The sequence below is a fragment of the Dendrobates tinctorius genome, unplaced genomic scaffold, assembly GCF_039654945.1.
Source record: "Dendrobates tinctorius isolate UK_male_01 unplaced genomic scaffold, ASM3965494v1 ptg000063l, whole genome shotgun sequence".
Taxonomy (NCBI): domain Eukaryota; kingdom Metazoa; phylum Chordata; class Amphibia; order Anura; family Dendrobatidae; genus Dendrobates; species Dendrobates tinctorius.
In genome coordinates, this window is record NW_027361731.1 from 14,214,844 (window position 1) to 14,234,449 (window position 19,606).

Here is a 19,606-nt window from a genome sequence, read left to right on the forward strand (position 1 = left end):
TTCTGCATTGTTGACCCTGGGGAAGGCAAAAAACCCACAGAGTTGAAGCCAATTTTCTCCATATGGAAAAAAATTCCTTCCCCTAAGCTGGGTCAACCATCTACCTATAATATTCTGTTATCCGTAACCTTCTATACTGTTATTCACAAGAAAAGCGTCCATTCCTTTCTTAAATTCATTCAGTGAGTTGGCCATCACCACTTCCTCAGGAAGAGAATTCCAGAGCCTCACTGCTCTTACCGTGCAGAACCCTCTTCTATGCTGGTGCAGAAATTGTCTTTCCTCCAAACAAAGAGAATGCCCCCTTGTTCTTGTCACAGTCCTTGGTACAAACAGTTCATTGGAGAGATCTCTGTATTGCCCTCTGATATACTTGTACATATATATTAGGTCTCCCCTAAGTCTTCTCTTTTCTAGAGTAAATAGACCTAATTTTGATAACCTTTCTGGGTATTGTAGTGAACCAACTCCATTTATCATTTTAGTAGCCCGCCTTTGAACCCTTTCAAGTTCAGTAATGTCTTTCTTGAGCACCGGTATCCAAAATTGTAAGAGAGGATGACTTGTGTCCGAGATGTGGTTTGCGTCCTGCCAATTTCCTACATGTTTTGGTCATGTGGATTCATCTGGAATTTCTGCACCCAAGTCATAGACCACATAAACACGGTGTTTACGGTTGTGATTCCTACGCATCCTCTTGTTTGTGTCTTGGGTTTTGTGGACATGGTTGCTGAAGTTGAGAACATAAGGTTGGCCCTTAAAAGAACGTTATATATTAAGCCAGGAAAATTATAGCAGCACACTGGTTGGACAGGCCGCCACCTACATTTAGGGAATTTATGGAAAAAATGAATCTACTGCTACATCTGGAAGAAGCAGTATATAAAAAGAGGAGAGCCCTGCAAAAATACTATGAAATATGGGAGGACTGGAAAATTCACCAAGGCATGGATATTATGTCCTTACTTGGGGGTGCTGGGTAACATTATTACTTGTGTCGAGCGAGATATGTCTGATTAGGGTCCTTGGAATGATGCATGTAAAATCTGCTCCCATAATGTCCTTCCTGTTTCCAGAGATAACTAAAGAACTGGAGACGTGAGACTTCCTCTTCATGTTTATTTGTACAGGAGTGTACAGACTGCTGTATTCAGCTTATATTTGGTGATTAATATAATAAGACACTTGCTAATAGCTATGTGGTCCGGAACAAGGAGGGGGGAGAGGGGGTTTGGTTGGGCGTTTTCTTATTTTGTATGTTGAAAAATTCAATAAAAATTTATCTGATTTAAAAAAAAAAGATTTTACAGAGGGGACAAACAATACAGCACATGCAGGGCATAAAAGAATCAAGATCAAAACAGAAAACTTACTATGGTGATCACGGAGATGATTTGTCTTAGCGAAGGAGAGCACAGCGATTGGGAACGTCCAGTGAACGGGAGTGAGGAGAAACGGGGTCAGTGGTTGCTCTCGTCCGCTGGCCCGGCTGCCATTAGCAAGACTGCATGGACCAGGGCTCATACCACTGCACGCCTGCTTTCTCTCCCCATGGGAAAACACTACACAGACAACGCAGGGTTAGAATAAAACAGTGTGACAATACTTTATTGAACCACAACACCCAATAGCAAACAGAACAATCCCAGCAATTACCCCAAGATGGTGCACAATACAGGGTCTCACCCTTCCGCTGACTCACCGGGATAATGGTGGATGTTATGCCCGCACTCCCAGGGTCGCTACTCCACCTGTGATACGCTCGCAGAGAGGAGGTAACGACAAGCATAGGGTGATGACAGTCCGTTGAGTCCTTAGAAGGTATAAGGCCTGTTGATCCAAGAATCACAACCTGGCTTCTCTAAATGTCTCCATGGAACCAGGCGATGGTCAAATGTGGCCGCTCTGTATTTCTTCAGTTGGAGTGATGATGCCATGGTTTCCATAATGTACATTTCTCGAACACAGGCAGATCCTCTCTTTTTATAGGTAACAACTTCTCATTCAGTCATTCCACCATAGGCTTGGGGGAAGGTGGAAGGAGGCCATCCCTCACTGCTGGAGTGTGCAAACAACATGCATAGATTGTCCTTCATATTGCAGAGCACTAATGGGTCATCAACATATTAGCAAACATTCAAGCATTGTGCCTTTATTTCCCAAAGATGGTAGAACAATACAAGGACTGGAATACAAGGACAGATACAATAATCAGCAGCCAGTGAGCAATAATTCACTGACAAAGGCCAACAGTCATTCTCACATGAACTCTAACTCATGTCCCTGGGCCTACTGAAATAGTATGTCTGGGTAATTCAGATTAAATGCGATGTTGCCACAGGGATCGTTCATACACTGATCTGAATCCAGATCAACCCAGATCATCATTAGCCTTGACCTTTTTTCAGCACCTAAATTACACCCAGACACCCCTTCTTGATGACCTCACGTGGGCCGGATTGGAGGATGATCTCATCCTTTCAGGATTTTATAGAATTCTTTTTTTTTTTTTTTTTAATTCGTTTATTGAACCTCAGGACACAGAGAACGTACAACATATATAATGGAGTATGATAACAAACATTATACAGAGCACACTTGTTTCTGTCCATTGCAAAATATAAATCAAAGAAATTGCACATTCTTGTAGATAAACAAGGCAATATGTACATATCCTTCCAGGCGTACGTAAAGAATTACTGGCTATACATTTTCCAGCATATATATCAATCCAATTTCACAAGCCTTGTAATATAATTCGGAAATAAAATCTAACTAAAATTCCTAAACTACAACTACCACTACATCAACTAGTATCTACTATTTCGCAGCCTGGTCTCCTATATCATTATGTCGTATGTGATGTTTCAACCTTGCAGAGTGAGATGAGATGAATTCCACCTCTCCCAATTTTTTTCAAATTTACCCGGGCATCCCCTAGATTGGTATAACGTGCACTCATATGGAACAATCGAATTTACCAAATCAATCCAAACTCTAAGTGAGGGACATGAGCTTCCCATCCACCGCAGTGCCAGTAGCTTCTGCGCCATAAACAGTGTTTCGCGCAGGAAGACCCCGGTATAGCGATCCCAAATCTCCTCCTCCCATACCCCAAACAAACAGACCAATGGCTCTAGAGGGACAGGGGCTTGTACTAGGGATGTCAGTAGTGACGTCACCTCTTTCCAGTAATGTAGGATAGTGGGACACTGCCATATCATATGAATAAAATCTGCATCTGGTGAGTGACATCATAAACATTCTGATGATTGAAGTCGACCCATCCTAAAAAGTCGTGTCGGAGTCAAGTATGATTGATTTATTATATATAGTTGTATCATTCTGTTGTTAATAGATGGTGATACTCCAATCGGAGACTCCAGGATCTCCTCCCACTCCTCTCCTTGCGTATTAGGGATGAGTCGTTCCCACTTCCTTTTAATAGAGCTTATGGCAGATTCCGCCCCCACCGACAGCATGTATGTATATAAAGAGGAGATGAGACCCTGGGGACCCTGCGGATTTGATAGAATTCTGAACATTAACAATCGCTTCACTCCTGAGGACCGCAGAAGTTCAACATCACAATTTTTTTATCGCAATTTTACCTTTCCATATACTGTAGATAGTAAACATGACATTGCTGGTGTCAGTGATCTGACCACTACTGATTAGGGGCTTATAGGCAGGTATTGCTTTATGGTTTTTAATGTTTTCTATAACAGTGCCTTATAGTCAAAAAACTATGGTAAATTGTGAAGTAATTTGCATTTCTTATTTAATTATACGACTGTCTGTTATATCTTTTCATAGACATTGTCAATAACATATATTGTTTCGCCCCGTCTAAGTTATTTTTGACTGTCAATAAAATGACTTTCCAGTAAGTCATTTGTCACACTTTAGATATGGTAATGGATTCTCTCTGTGTGGCATTTTCCAGTGGTGTCGGCACTTGCGTTCCCGGGGTTCATGTGAGGTTGTTACATCATATGAAACCTGCCCCCAATCAGCGTCACTATCATCGCCTTCAGACAAATCAATCATCACAAGAAGTCGGAGAGCAGCCGCAGCCCTGGCTTCCAGTAGATATTCAATACATCCAAAGGCAGAGACAGTACAGCCGGCACTAATTGAGAGCAGGGCTTTTGTGATGTAACAACCTCACGTGCGCCTCGGGAATGTGAGTCCCGACACCGCTGGAACGGCGCCGGTACGGAAGCTGAGATGAGTGTTTTTATTTTAAACAGGCCAAACCATGAGGAATGACAAGAGGTTGTTGTCGGTTAAATCATTTCCAACATTCTGAACATAAAAAAAGCTTATCTCCTGTGTGACTGCTCTAATGTTTATTAAGAGTTAATTTTCAAGCAAAATAATTACAACCTTAAGAATATGAAAAAGGCTTCTTCCCTATGAGACAGTAGCGTAGCAGAGGGGGCGGTCACCCCGAGCCCCGCACTCTGAGGGGGCCCACCCGGAGCTAGGCTATTGTAACGGTATCGGAGTGCACAGCGCGCCGACCGATAGTTACATTCTGCGGAAGTGCAGCGAGACTCGATCTCCCAGCACTTCCGCGCCCGGCCACTATGGGCCCCTGAGCAGGTGGGGGCCCTGATGCCAGCAATGGGCCCCCCACCCGTCATCGCAGGTTCAACTGTATCGGCTAGATGCAGATACAGCTAACCGAATTGATGAGAGGAGCGTTACGCTCCCTCTCCCATCATCCCCCTATCAGCATCTGACGTCACAGACACTGGCAGGGGGTTGCGATTACATCAATACTCGGTGCTCACTGTCCCGAAATGAGCGGAAGCTCGGAGCAGCAGAGGATCCAGGAGGAAGAGAGGAGAGTATTGGATTTATTATTTACGGGCCTGCATTTTATTAGTCTGCCTATGGGGGTGCATTTTATTAGAGTCTGTCTATGCTGGGCTGCATTTTATTAGTCTGCCTATGGGGGGCTGTTTGCCTACGGAGGGATGCAATATAGAGGTGAGAATTGGATTTATTTTTTTATGGGCCTCCATTTTATTAGTCTGCCTATGGCGGTGCATTTTATTAGAGTCTGCCAATGGGGCGCTGCATTATAATATAGTCTGCTTATGGGGGGCTGATTTATACTATAGTCTGCCTATGGGGGGGTGCATTAAACAATATAGAGTCTGCCTATGAGGGGCTATATTATACCATATAGAGTCTGCCCTTGGGGAGGTCATTATACTATAATGAGGACTATCAGGTACATTTTACTATATGGAGGCCTATGGAGAGTACATTATACTATACTGAGGACTATCTGGTGCATTATACTATATGGAGGTTATCTATAGGGCCATCATACAGTGTGGAGATTACAGTGATGGAGCCAAACAGTTTGGGGGATACTAAGAGGTCTGTATATATACAGTGAGGGGGGCATTATACTGTGTATAAGAGAACATCATACTGTGTATAGGGGAACTGTATAGGGGGAGACTCGGGACATTATTCTATGTTAAGTGGGCACTTATTGCTATACAGGAACACAGGTTACCGTGACTGTCAAAGAGGCACACAGGGAATTATAACTTTCTAGGGGACAAAATGTAGGCACAGCTTTCTAGGGCACTTGCACCTGGCATTACTATATTCTAGAGGTTTGCTTTAGAATTTAGAGGGCATAGAGAACCACACAGTAGGTGCAGTAATAGGGACACATATGGCAGCAGCGGCTCAGCATTGGTGTATCAGCAGGATGAGGAGTTTGTGCTGGTTGGGAAAAGATGGTGACTGTGCTGAAAATATGAGACGTGAAATGTGTCTTTGTTGTAATCTCTGCAGATGAGTCTTGGCTGGAAGAAGCTGTCATGTCAGTCTGGGCCAGATGGAAAAGTGAACGATTCCATCAGAACATCAGCTGTAAGTCAGCATCTATAACTGTGCTATAATCTCTTACATGTTCCGTAGGACTGGTATTTACCACTGACCATATGGCGGTAATATTCAGGTTGGTCTTTATATAGAGATTATTTTCAGTAACAGCATAGTCATCTGCCGAGGTTCTCCTACATCCACTAATAGGATATGTCACCCAGTTGTAATCATGGATACCTGGTTAGGGGCCCACTCAGAAGTTTCGCCCCCCCCCCCCCCCCTGAACCGAAATGCTAACTGCGCCTCTGCTATGAGACTTTTCTTGTGACAAAGAAGAGATGTTTTCTTCACAAAACATTTTCCACATTATGAACAGAAAAAGACTTCTCCCGTGTGTGGGTCCGCTGATGTTTGACAAGACTTGATTTAGCAGAAAAACATTTCCCACATTCTAAGCATGAAAATGGCCTCTCCCCTGTGTGAGTTCTCTGGTGTATACTAAGATCTGATTTCCGACTAAAAAATTTTCCACATTCTGAACACGAAAATGGCTTCTCCCCTGTGTGAGTTCTCTGATGTTTGACAAGACTTGGTTTCTCTATGAAACATTTTCCACATTCTGAACATAAAAATGGCTTCTCCCCTGTATGAGTTCTCTGATGTATGATAAGATGTGATGCATCTATACAACAACGCTCACATTCTGAACATGAAAATGGCTTCTCCCCTGTGTGAGTTCTCTGATGTCTGAAAAGATTTGATTTATGTTTAAAACATTTCCCACATTCTAAACATAAAAATGGTCTCGCTCCTGTGTGAATTATCTGATGTTTGAGAAAACTTGATTTCTGTGTAAAACATTTCCCACATTCTGAACATGAAAATGGCTTTTCCCCTGTGTGATTTCTCTGGTGTATAACAAGATCTGATTTCCGACTAAAATATTTTCCACATTCTGAACATGAAAATGGCTTCTCCCCTGTGTGAGTTCTCTGATGTATATCAAGATTTGATTTCTTTATAAAACATTTTCTACATTCTAAACATGAAAATGGCTTGTCCCCTGTGTGAGTTCTCTGATGTTTGAGAAGACTTGATTTCTCTATAAAACATTTACCACATTCTGAACATGAAAACGGCTTCTCCCCTGTGTGAGTTCTCATGTGTATACCAAGAACTGATTTCTGATAAAAACATTTCCCACATTCTGAACATGAAAATGGCTTCTCCCCTGTATGAGTTCTCTGATGGTAGACAAGATGTGATTGCTGTGTAAAACATTTTCCACATTCTGAACATACAAATGGCTTTTCCCCTGTGTGGGTTCTCTGATGTCTATCAAGATTTGATTTCTTATTAAAATATTTCCCACACTTAGAACAAGAATAGTTATTTTCTACTGTGTCAAATTTTTGATGTTTAAGAGAAGATTGTTCTAAAGGAAAACTATTACCATATTCTAAACCGTAAAATGATTTTTTTGCTTTATGGGCAGTTAGTTTTTTCTTGCTTATTTTGTGACTTTGATTTTCCTTAGTAGGAAGTAATTGATCAACAGACAGGACCTGTTTGAAAGGATCAGATGAGAGATCATCGCTGTGAAGGGATGATGGTATATCTGGAATAATGGTATTCACTTCAATTGTATCCTGTGGGATCTCATGATCATCTGTTTTAAAAACTGAAGATGTCAGCTGTCCCTCTGATATCCTGGTACAGTCATCTGCCAAGAATAAAATCAATTATTAGTTTTGAATAAAATATCCTTGACTTATATTTTTGAACATTTCTACTTAAACGGTCTGTAAAAATAGCAAGTTATGTAAAATATTGATTTTCCAAGACAATGAGAGTTCATAGGCTAATAGAAAACCTCATAAGATGCACCAGTAGATCGTGGAGCTCAACTTTCAACATCATCCATCTGGAATATCAGAGAAGAAACACCAAGACAGAGAACCCTTGGGAAATTCACAACACTGCATGGGAGTCCCCACTTATGTAGGTATCACAACACTACACTATACACATATAAGTAGAGATACCCAACTTTCTGCTTCTGTTTTCGTCATGTTTCTCTGGCCTTACCAATATATTGTGCCTCCAAACTATTCAAGCAAGATTTACATTCAAATAGATAAACGGCGCTCCTTCTCTTCTTGACCCCGCCATGTGCCCAGACAATGGATTACAACAGTATGTAGGGTACTGTTGGATTCAAGAGAAGCTGGAAAAATAATTTGTAAGGTCAATTTGTTTCCTATTACACTTTTGATGAATTCCAAAGTTATCACCACATAAAGTGACACATGTCAAATTCGAAATATGTGACCTGATTATGAAGATAAAACTGACTGCGGGAAGAGGTTAAATCAGAGTATTTTTGGAAATAACTACTGTAGTCAAAAACTGTGAGTATAGACAATAAGATATCTACTGAAATCATCAAACTCAACAGTCTTCATCCGTAAAACACGAGTAACTAATGGTGAAATGTCTCTGTAGTAACTAGAGTATGTGGATTAGTAATCCCCGCATGTTTTGCGGCTCTGTGACAGTTGTGAAACATATGACCATAGGGAATCAAGCATGTTATTCGACAATAGAGAAATTAGAGTTAACAGGGAAAAAATGTTAAGAACATTTTTTACTGTATAATGACTTGTATATAAGGCAATATTTAAAAAGTATTCATTCACTAAACAATTAATTAAAAATAAACTGAAATTGACTAAGTTAAAAAAATTGAAAATTTCAGTGTAATTTATGAAGAAAGCAAGTAGTGCCTAAAATGAGGGACTCCGATGCACCCTGTCTTAGACATAAGGGAGGTCCTCTTACACATTCAGTTCAAATTGTCATGCAGTGGTACTTCTAAACTCATAAAGCTATACGTCAATTGCCAAAAATTACAAGCAGGGTCATTCACACACAATTCAAGGTACCAACTGTACTACCTCATTCAAATGTTGTGAACAAAGTGTAGTTGTGGCACTTCTACATTTATAAAAGGCTTTGCACACAGAAAAATGTGAGGAGAGTAATAAAGTCATAGATTGATCCTTGAACACAACTGGCGGGCCTCAGTCAAATACAGGACATTACAAATACTATGTGCTGCTGTCATTTGGTGGTGTGGAAAAGCCGGGTCTAATCATGGCTTTGTTCATTTCTATCAGAGTGAGCCTGACACTTTGTGTTGACAGACGAAAGCACCTGTCCGTTTTGATACCCCACGAGGCACTAAAAGTTCGCTCAGACAAGACGCTAGCGGCAGGGCAGTACAACACCTCCAAGGCATAGAGGGGACAGATCATGCCAGGTGTCCAGCTTTGAAACCCAATAACTGAATTATCACAGAGAAATTATGGAGTATGCTGGTTTTGTCAGCCAGGTATTGCTTGACCATATTTAAAAACTTTTCCATCCTTGTCAAAAACACCCAGTCATCAGGGCATGGAAGCTAGGAGGATGTCATGAAATTGGGTCAGGCCTTTGACAGTGTACCCCTGCATCTGCTGTACCTGGTGTGTGTCTCCCTCGTATTTACTCCTTGGTTGAGCAAGCTGCCCCTTGCTGTTAGCGTTGCCTGATGGGAATTTTGTCAGCATCTTTTCCTTCTGGTATAGCACCATTTTAGTACAGCTCTACACCTCAGGAGGGAGAGATGTAAAGTTCTACTTGTAGAGTGGGTCTAGCAGGGTGTACAACCAGTACTTTTTTTGGCCAAAATAAATATAATACGAGGGTCAGAGGAAGGGCAGCGGTACATGAAGTCTGCCATATGTGCCAAGTTCCCTACAGCCAACACTTTCCTGTCTCCACCATAATGACTACTCCCCAGCTCCTCCATCTTTTCCTACCCATTTTCTTCCTCAGCCCATCCACGTAGGAAATGTGTATGTGTGTACTAGCCTCTGTTGTGCTCCGATTCCTTTTCCTCCACCTTCTTATTGTTAGCCAATCGACACTGAGCAAATTAAATGAGGCTGGGCTGGGTAGTATCTCATTGTCTCATGTCTTCCTCCATCTCCACCTGGTCTACATGCAAACCTTCATGTTTGTCAGCAGCGACTGTTTAAGTAGGCACAGAAGTGGGATCATTGTGCTCATGATGGATTCCTCACTGGACGCTTCAGTAAGTGTCAAGTTCAGTTAGAGAAAGTGTGTTGAAGTGACAGCAGCGGTCACCGGCAATAAGCTGCTAGGAACAGCGTGATCATGTTACTCAAGGCAGTGCATTGTCAAAAAACCCTTCTATGCGAATTCATCTGAAGGTTTGGGAACATCGAGATGGACATCGGGGCCTTTAGGCGCTCTAAGCCTACGGAGCTACAGGGAAAGAAGGACTTAAACTCTCAGAGGCAGGAGTTGAAGGAAATGGGGTGCATTGCTTGTGATGGAGAAGAATTCGTAGTGCTAGTGGAGTTAACAAGAGAGATGCTCTGCCCATACAGAAAACTAGGACTAAAGTTAAGTCCGGCACCTGTGGGAAAGACCTTAACCCGTTGGGCCCTATCCTATATGTCTGATTGTAATGACTGAAAGCTGCAAACTAAAAGTTTGACTGTATTCACAAATTCAGTGTTCTTTGCTGCAAAAATTCTGGAAGATGGGAGCATGCAGCCAGTGGAGGCCTATGGGCCACAAGTAAGTGTGATGCACCCCACACACAGCAGCACTCCGGGACTGGGGCACATTTTGTCTGTAGGGTGCCAGAGGGTGCAGAAGCAGTAGCTCGCCAACAACTACCTCACTCGGTCACGTTACACATGCATGGTACATGTGTAAGCTTGACAACCTTCAGAATCTCCACCAGGTTACATCCATTATCACACACCACCATAGTTGGTTGCAGGGTCTGTAGAGAGACACAGATCTTTCTGATCTGTTATTCCTTTCAATAACTCTGCAGTGGTGTGCGGTTTGTCTCCTAGACAAATTAGCTTCAGCGGAGCCTGTTTTCCGCTTTGCTAAGGCAGTGCTGCAGAGCTTCCAGCTTCTAACTGATGTGGACAAATATGCTCTGAGATAGCAAATTAAATATGGTAGATAAGCAGGAGGGGCTGCAGGAACTGGAGTATGAAGTGGAGGAAACCCTGATAGAAGTAGGGCCAGCAATCCTCCGTGGCAGTAGCACATGTGCAATGCCAGGGTGGGACTCAGGCCAAGCCTCCACAATATTCACTCAGAGTGCTGTCAGGGAAATGTAGCCTCCCTGAGCACAAAGGATTGTCCACGTGTTGTTCGTTAAGTTGACAATCACAATAACCACGTTGGTAAGGGCATGGGTGAGAATAATGGACACGTGCTGATATAACATGGGCACGCCACACCGCCACAAATAGTGACGGCTGGGGACCGAGTAGTGAAGGACCAAATGTGTACACCTGTAGAAGGCCACTTTTTTATTTCTAACTACGTAAATTTCACACAAACCAAGTTCTACAGTATATATGACAAGAGTCAGTTTTGTCACAACCAAATTTATAGACCTGTAGCAGACCAATTTTTCTTTTTTATTTCAAACAAACAAAAATTCACCCAAAGCAGGTTATACAGTATGTATGGTATGTATGACAAAAAAGTACATTTTTGAAGCAAAACATAGTTGGAGAATTGTACCAGACCAATTTTTTTTTTTTTTAAACCATAATATTATACAAAGCAGGTTAAACTGTAGGGATGATTATTTGAAACAATAAATTTTTTCAATGCTTTTTTCCGACTGTTATATACCAACACAATGTGAACTGCGTTTTACAGTTTATAGCTGAATCATTGAAATCATAAAATGATTTGGAACTTTTTTTGGAGTCTTATATACCATAGAAATTTAACAGAAAGCACCTAATGCTTTAGGGATGACTAATTGAATCCAGAACATTTTTTAAGAGCTTGTTTATATTTGTATAGATCACCAAAATGTCACAAAAAGTACCAAATACTATATGGATGACTAACTAAATCCAGAAATATTTTTCAACACTTTTTGTGGTTTTATATACCACTGTAATGTAACAATAGCCGCATTCAACTGTATGGATGACTAATTGAATCCAGAATTATTTTTTTTTAAGTTAATATTCTGGAAGTGTAGTTAATGTACTTCTACACTTATAAAGGCTTTACAGAAAATGCAAAAGCAAAGAAAACATAAGGAAGGTCATCCAAAGACCCATGAAAGGCAACAACTCGCGGGCCTCAAATATTTTTAAAATGTATTTAATGTACTCCTACACTCATAACGGCTTGTCAGAATGTGCAAAGCCAGGACAAAATTATAAAGAGGATAATGCAGTAACCCTATTTAGGTGTGAGCTTCTTCTTCTCCTTCATCGGGAGGCTTAAAGGACTGCCTCCACCTTTTTCCTGGAGACTGATTCCCAGGTGCCTGGGCTGTAAGTGACTTGGTTACGGGCGGTGCCAGATTCCTCGACATATAGAAATGGCCAACAGAACTTTGTGTCACCTGCACCATCGCCTGCTACCGCATAGGAGATGGAGAACCCAAAAGGACAGTATGATGTCTCACGAGTGGTCTCGCACGACATCAAGGAGCTTCTCTCAGGCCCGTTCATTCCACAAGAAGGGTACAATGCTGCTGCCTTCCTTCTGGGATCACACCCACCGCATACCAGCAATGTTGCCCCTCCATTTTGAGGAACGTGACAACTGGTTCCAGCAGTCAACTGTTGCAGTCTTCAAGGAAAGTGTTCCTCCTCTACTGCCCACCAGTTGAATGAGATGTGATGAATGAACCTAAACTCTTCTATGGACTCCCATCTCTGCTGGAAGTTGTACGCAGTGACCTGATGTGAGATGCCAACTGTCAGTACCTTGTGCCTAGTGGGCTCAATAGCATTTCTCCAGCCCTGGTACTGGCTCGCCTCCTTGTCTCTTCTGGCCACCCTAGGTCCCGCAGTCAACCCACCACTTCCTGGATCCTGACTCTCCCAACTGCAGTCCACAAGAACCGCAGAAGTAAAGGCTGCAGCCTAGGTTAGTCCTTGGTGGTTCCAGGAAAGTTTTCGGCTCCTGCCACCTTTGCTGTTGTGCAAGCTTTCTCTGGTTCTGACATTCCTCTCGTCACTCCCTCGGGAGTATCACGCGATTTCCACCATCGCTGCTGCCCACTAAGCACGTTCCACTGTACGGATGACTAATTGAATTTGGAAAATTTTTTGAACGCAATTTTGGAGTGTTATATGCCACAGAAATGTACCCAAGAGCACGTAATACTGTATGGATGAGTACGTGAACACAGTAAATAATTTTTCAATGCTTTTTCGTAGTGTTATATATCACATAAATGAAACCCGGCGCATGTAACCCATACTCTATAGGTAAGTAATTTAATCCAGCAATAAAATTTTACACCTTTGTTAGAGTGTTATATAACAACAAAATGTACCACAAAGCACGTAATACACTCTGGATCACAATATATAAATGTTTTTCTCACACAAAAAAAAAAAAATCAAATACCACAGCTCTATATTGAGCAATTGCCTGCACAGCCCTAATCATTGTCCACAGATGGTATTCAGCCACTCTCCCTGCTCCTGCAACTCTCTCTTCCTCCCTAGGCTAAATGCAGATTGTATCTGATACAAACTTCAAAGCACAAGATTAGCCCTTAGAAGGGCTGTTAGTATGATGGTTCAGCTTCAGCACCAGTATCTACACTAAAGGACTCTAACATAGTAACTGTAACAACCCTGCTGGCGTCACTGCATGGCCTCCCATCCCCCGCACATCAACTTACTCACTGCTCCGGGTCATGCTGTGAATTCTGTCTGTTGCCAGTCCTGTGCTCTGTGCCTCTGCTCTCATGTATGTTTCCTGGCTATGTGTGTATAGGGGGGCGGCGCCAGAACTCTCTGGTTCTTATGCAGTCAGGGTGCACTTGTCTAATCTGTCCCTGACCAATCACCTAGAGCCCTTGACTATTTAGCTCCGCCACACCCACTGAAACATTGCCTGTGCAATGTCTAATCTCAGTTAGCTCCTTGCTTCTGAGGAAGCCAGGCCCTGTCCTGTATATTTCCTCCTTCTCTGGAGGAATATTTCTTGTCTTGCTTTGTACCTTGTCTGCCTGCCAGGAGGCTGAATATCCTGGCCCTTGAGTCTTGGTCCCAGTACCTTGTCTGTACTCTGTCCTACCTTAGTCTCCCTTTCTCATTGTCTGTGGCTTCCTTCCCTGCTGTGTCTTTCCTTGTGTCCTTCCTGCCTACATCTGCACCTGCTGTGTGAACAGATCCCTACCTGTTCCTTCTCATACCACGCCAGCCTGTGCTGTGTCTCCAAGCCGTGCCCGCTTGTCCAGTGTCTCCAAGCCGTGCCCGCTTGTCCAGTGTCTCCAAGCCACGCCCGCTTGTCCAGTGTCTCCAAGCCACGCCCGCTTGTCCAGTGTCTCCAAGCCACGCCCGCTTGTCCAGTGTCTCCAAGCCACGCCCGCTTGTCCAGTGTCTCCAAGCCACGCCCGCTTGTCCAGTGTCTCCAAGCCACGCCCGCTTGTCCAGTGTCTCCAAGCCACGCCCGCTTGTCCAGTGTCTCCAAGCCACGCCCGCTTGTCCAGTGTCTCCAAGCCACGCCCGCTTGTCCAGTGTCTCCAAGCCACGCCCGCTTGTCCAGTGTCTCCAAGCCACGCCCGCTTGTCCAGTGTCTCCAAGCCACGCCCGCTTGTCCAGTGTCTCCAAGCCACGCCCGCTTGCCCAGTGTCTCCAAGCCACGCCCGCTTGTCCAGTGTCTCCAAGCCACGCCCGCTTGCCCAGTGTCTCCAAGCCACGCCTGCTTGCCCAGTGTCTCAGCCGTGACTGTTGTGTCTACCCGCCTGCCTGTCTATAGCTTCTGTCCAAGTGACTTGTCCCCGAGTGGGACCAGCAGCCACAGCCAGACACCACCCTGGAGTGGCACCTGACAGCTATCTGCCGCACAAGCCTGACCTCACCATCAGAGGCTCCAGTGAACACAGAGGTAGCTGTCGTAGTCACGCCCCTTCCAGGGTAGTCTGGTTTGTGGCACAGTGGGGCCACAAACCCCCCGGCTCGCGCCAATCAGCCAAGGCGCGAGCGTGACAGTGACAGTAACATAGTTAGCAAAGCCGAAAAAGACATTTTTCAGCCTATATCCCCAGATCTACGTCCTTCTAAACAACCTAATGCATGTAAGATACAATATTGTTACCCTCCACGAAGACTCCCAGGCCTCTCTTGAACCCCTCGACTAAGTTCGCCATCACCACCTCCTCAGGCAAGGAATTCCAGATTCTCACGGCCCTAACAGTAAAGAATCCTCTTCTATGTTGCTCTGATTGCAATGATTAAGAGCTGCTAAGCTCGAAACGAGTCTGTTCTGTCCCACCTTCGATGGTGACAATATGCTGATATGAAGTTGGATTTTATACAGTGGGGCAAAAAAGTATTTAGTCAGTCAGCAATAGTGCAAGTTCCACCACTTAAAAAGATGAGAGGCGTCTGTAATTTACATCATAGGTAGACCTCAACTATGGGAGACAAACTGAGAAAAAAAAATCCAGAAAATCACATTGTCTGTTTTTTTTTCATTTTATTTGCATATTATGGTGGAAAATAAGTATTTGGTCAGAAACAAGCAATCAAGATTTCTGGCTCTCACAGACCTGTAACTTCTTCTTTAAGAGTCTCCTCTTTCCTCCACTCATTACCTGTAGTAATGGCACCTGTTTAAACTTGTTATCAGTATAAAAAGACACCTGTGCACACCCTCAAACAGTCTGACTCCAAACTCCACTATGGTGAAGACCAAAGAGCTGTCAAAGGACACCAGAAACAAAATTGTAGCCCTGCACCAGGCTGGGAAGACTGAATCTGCAATAGCCAACCAGCTTGGAGTGAAGAAATCAACTGTGGGAGCAATAATTACAAAATGGAAGACATACAAGACCACTGATAATCTCCCTCGATCTGGTGCTCCACGCAAAATCCCACCCCATGGGGTCAGAATGATCACAAGAACGGTGAGCAAAAATCCCAGAACCACGCGGGGGGACCTAGTGAATGAACTGCAGAGAGCTGGGACCAATGTAACAAGGCCTACCATAAGTAACACACTACGACACCATGGACTCAGATCCTGCAGTGCCAGATGTGTCCCACTGCTTAAGCCTGTACATGTCCGGGCCAGTCTGAAGTTTGCTAGAGAGCATTTGGATGATCCAGAGGAGTTTTGGGAGAATGTCCTATGGTCTGATGAAACCAAACTGGAACTGTTTGGTAGAAACACAACTTGTCGTGTTTGGAGGAAAAAGAATACTGAGTTGCATCCATCAAACACCATACATACTGTAAAGCATGGTGGTGGAAACATCATGCTTTGGGGCTGTTTCTCTGCAAAGGGGCCAGGACGACTGATCCGGTTACATGAAAGAATGAATGGGGCCATGTATCGTGAGATTTTGAGTGCAAACCTCCTTCAATCAGCAAGGGCATTGATGATGAAACGTGGCTGGGTCTTTCAACATGACAATGATCCAAAGCACACCGCCAGGGCAATGAAGGAGTGGCTTCGTAAGAAGCATTTCAAGGTCCTGGAGTGGCCTAGCCAGTCTCCAGATCTCAACCCTATAGAAAACCTTTGGAGAGAGTTGAAAGTCCGTGTTGCCAAGCGAAAAGCCAAAAACATCACTGCTCTAGAGGAGATCTGCATGGAGGAATGGGCCAACATACCAACAACAGTGTGTGGCAACCTTGTGAAGACTTACAGAAAACGTTTGAACTCTGTCATTGCCAACAAAGGATATATCACAAAGTATTGAGATTAAATTTTGTTTCTGACCAAATACTTATTTTCCACCATAATATGCAAATAAAAGGAAAAAAAACAGACAATGTGATTTTCTGGATTTTTTTTTCTCAGTTTGTCTCCCATAGTTGAGGTCTACCTATGATGTAAATTACAGACGACTCTCATCTTTTTAAGTGGTGGAACTTGCACTATTGCTGACTGACTAAATACTTTTTTGCCCCACTGTATATGCTGTCCAATAAAGGAAATTTCTCCAGGAACGGGAAGCTGGATTTCTTCTATTCATTTATAACCACCCTCTGCTTTTTATAACTAAGCCAGTTACTTACTCTGATTCGTTGTACTGTGCACACACGTCTGGACAAGCACTCTCTCTCTCCAATAACAACTGTCACAGAGCTGTGCATGGCGTCAGTGTAACAAGCCTGATACTGCCTACCTTTATAATAACCCCCTGATGATGTCATACAGTCAGGAATGAGAGTATCGCCACTACGAAGATGGCTACAGCATTACAGCGACCTGCAAGCAATCTCCACATTTTTTTTGCTATGTAACAGGTGCCACACATGCGGGGTGAATATTAAGAGTTTGAAATCAATCACCAGCTAATGCTCGCTGAGTAACAAGCATATCCGATCACCCAGATAATCAAGTGATATCCGAGTATCACAGAGCACGTTCCCTCATTCCTAATAGGGATTCTAGGAAGCCAACAGCATCATTTCCCTCCGCTTTTTCTTTGAGGCCCATCATAATATCTTTCTTCAAGTGATTTTCTAAGTTGTCAGAAAATTCTACATACACTGTGTAGTGCAGCGGTGTCCACAATGTGCAATGATGAGGCAGTGACCCAGGAAAAGGTCAAAGTAAAGTCTCTTTTAAAGGAACGGTGTACTCACAAACAAAGTAAATCAGATCCTCCGAATCACAGCCGGGAAAACAACAGCAGTCCGTGACCCGTTGCCGTGGGCGACTGCACTGCCGGGTATGCTGCAGGTGTCAGATCTTTTGGCTCCGCCGCTGGGCCCTGTGCTACCTCACACATGTTGAGCTCTGCAAAGCCTTCTGCTCTGCCTGCAAGACCAAAACGGACACACCCAACCCTCTGCTGCAGGGGTTCTTACAAACAAACCTGTGGCCATAGGCCACATGGAAAACCTGAGGCCGGGGAATAATAATAATAATAATGATAATAATTTTATTTCTATAGCACCAACATATTCCATAGGACTTTACATTTTAGAGGGGACTTGTACAGACGATAGACATTAAGCATAACAATAAACACATAGATCAACAGATACTAAGAGGAATGAGGGCCATGCTCGCAAGGTGACACAAAGGTGGATGGTAACAAATGCTTTTATTGTTCGGACCAGCCATAATGTAGGAAATCGCGTGTTCATGTAATGCTGCATGAATCGGTTATCAGTCAGAATATGTAAAAGTACAGACACCGAATGCTAGTAAATGAATAAGGCATATGAGAAAATGATACAAGGAACCCGGTTATGGTAAAAATTTTGAATGGGAACACAGGGATAGTTAGATTAATCTGTTGAGGCGGTAGGCCAGTCTGAAGAAATGCGTTTTTAGTGCACGCTTAAAACTGTGGGCATTGGGGATTAAACAAATTAACCTGTGTAGTGCATTCCCAAAAATTGGTGAAGCACGTGAAAAATCTTGGAGACGGGAGTGGAAGTTCTGATTATTGAGGATGTTAACCTCAGATCATTAGCAGAAAGGAGGGCACGGGTACGGTGGTAGACGTAGACGAGGAAAGAGATGTAGGGTGATGCTGAGCCATTGAGTGCTTTGTGGGTGAGGGTATTAAGTTTATACTGAATTCTGGAGTGGATAGGTAACCAGTATAATGACTGGCACAAGGCAGAGGCATCGGTGTAACGGTTGGTGAGGAATATGAACTTGGCTGCAGCATTCAAGACAGATTTGAGAAGGGAGCGTTTAGTAAGAGGGAGACCGATTAGTAGAGAATGACAATAGTCCAGACAAGAATGAATAAGAGAAACAGTGAGAGTTTTTGCAGAGTCTAAAGTAAGAAAGGGTCGAATTCTAGAAAGGTTTTTAAGGTGCGGATAACAAGAGCGAGCTAGTGATCGGATGTGGGGGGTGAATTCAAGCTCTGAATCAATTATGACCCAAGACAGCAGGGGTGTTGCTGTGGAACAAGGGTAGAACCACACATGGAAATGGCAATGTCGGGCATAGGTAGGTTAGTAGAGGGAGGAAAATAGGTATTAGACCTACCGGTAATGATGTTTCCAGGAGTCCATCCTGACAGCACCATGGAGGACGTCCTCCTCCTCCTTACAGGGACAGGAAGCACACGAGAGGTTAAAGGTCACATCCCACCCCCTCTCCCTCAGTGATTTAACAAGTACCGCAAGGTGGATGATGCTAGTAACAGTTTAATGAAACAATCATATTACAGCATATGACATATCAAAATACAACATAGCATAACATAACAGGGAGGGAAGTACCCGTGCTGTCAGGATGGACTCCTGGAAACATCATTACCGGTAGGTCTAATACCTATTTTCCAGGACGTCCACCTGACAGCACCATGGAGAGTACCAAAGCACCTCCTCAGGGTGGGATTACTGCCTGGAGAACTTTTCTCCCGAATGCGGTCTGCTGACCAGCCAACACGTCAAGCTTGTAGTGCTTGCAGAATGTATTCAGATTGGCCCAGTTTGCTGCTCTACAGATTTGGTCAACCGAGGCCCCCGCCCGTTCAGCCCATGAGGCTGATACCGCCCTCGTAGAGTGGGCTTTTATGGACCCTGGCGGGCTAACGCCTTCGGCTTGGTAGGCGTCAGATTACTGAGGTAATCCAGCACGCGATAGACGCCTTAGAGGCTTTCTTCCCCTTATTTTTACCCCCAAAAAGGATGAACAAGTTTGGGTCAATGCGCCAGCTATTGGTGGCTTC

General features: G+C 43.7%; 2 protein-coding genes across 2 annotated transcripts in view; one reads left to right on the top strand and one right to left on the bottom strand.

Moving 5' to 3' along the window:
* Positions 1-19,606, top strand: part of LOC141094286 (uncharacterized) — a 1,055,204-nt gene that overhangs the window by 643,712 nt on the left and 391,886 nt on the right. The gene's annotated exons all lie outside the window — the stretch shown is intronic.
* Positions 1,582-19,606, bottom strand: part of LOC141093962 (uncharacterized) — a 162,363-nt gene continuing 144,338 nt past the window's right edge. The window contains 1 exon segment of the mRNA XM_073579637.1: positions 1,582-7,006. Coding sequence (XP_073435738.1) covers positions 6,207-7,006 — 800 coding nt within the window. The 3' untranslated portion in view covers positions 1,582-6,206.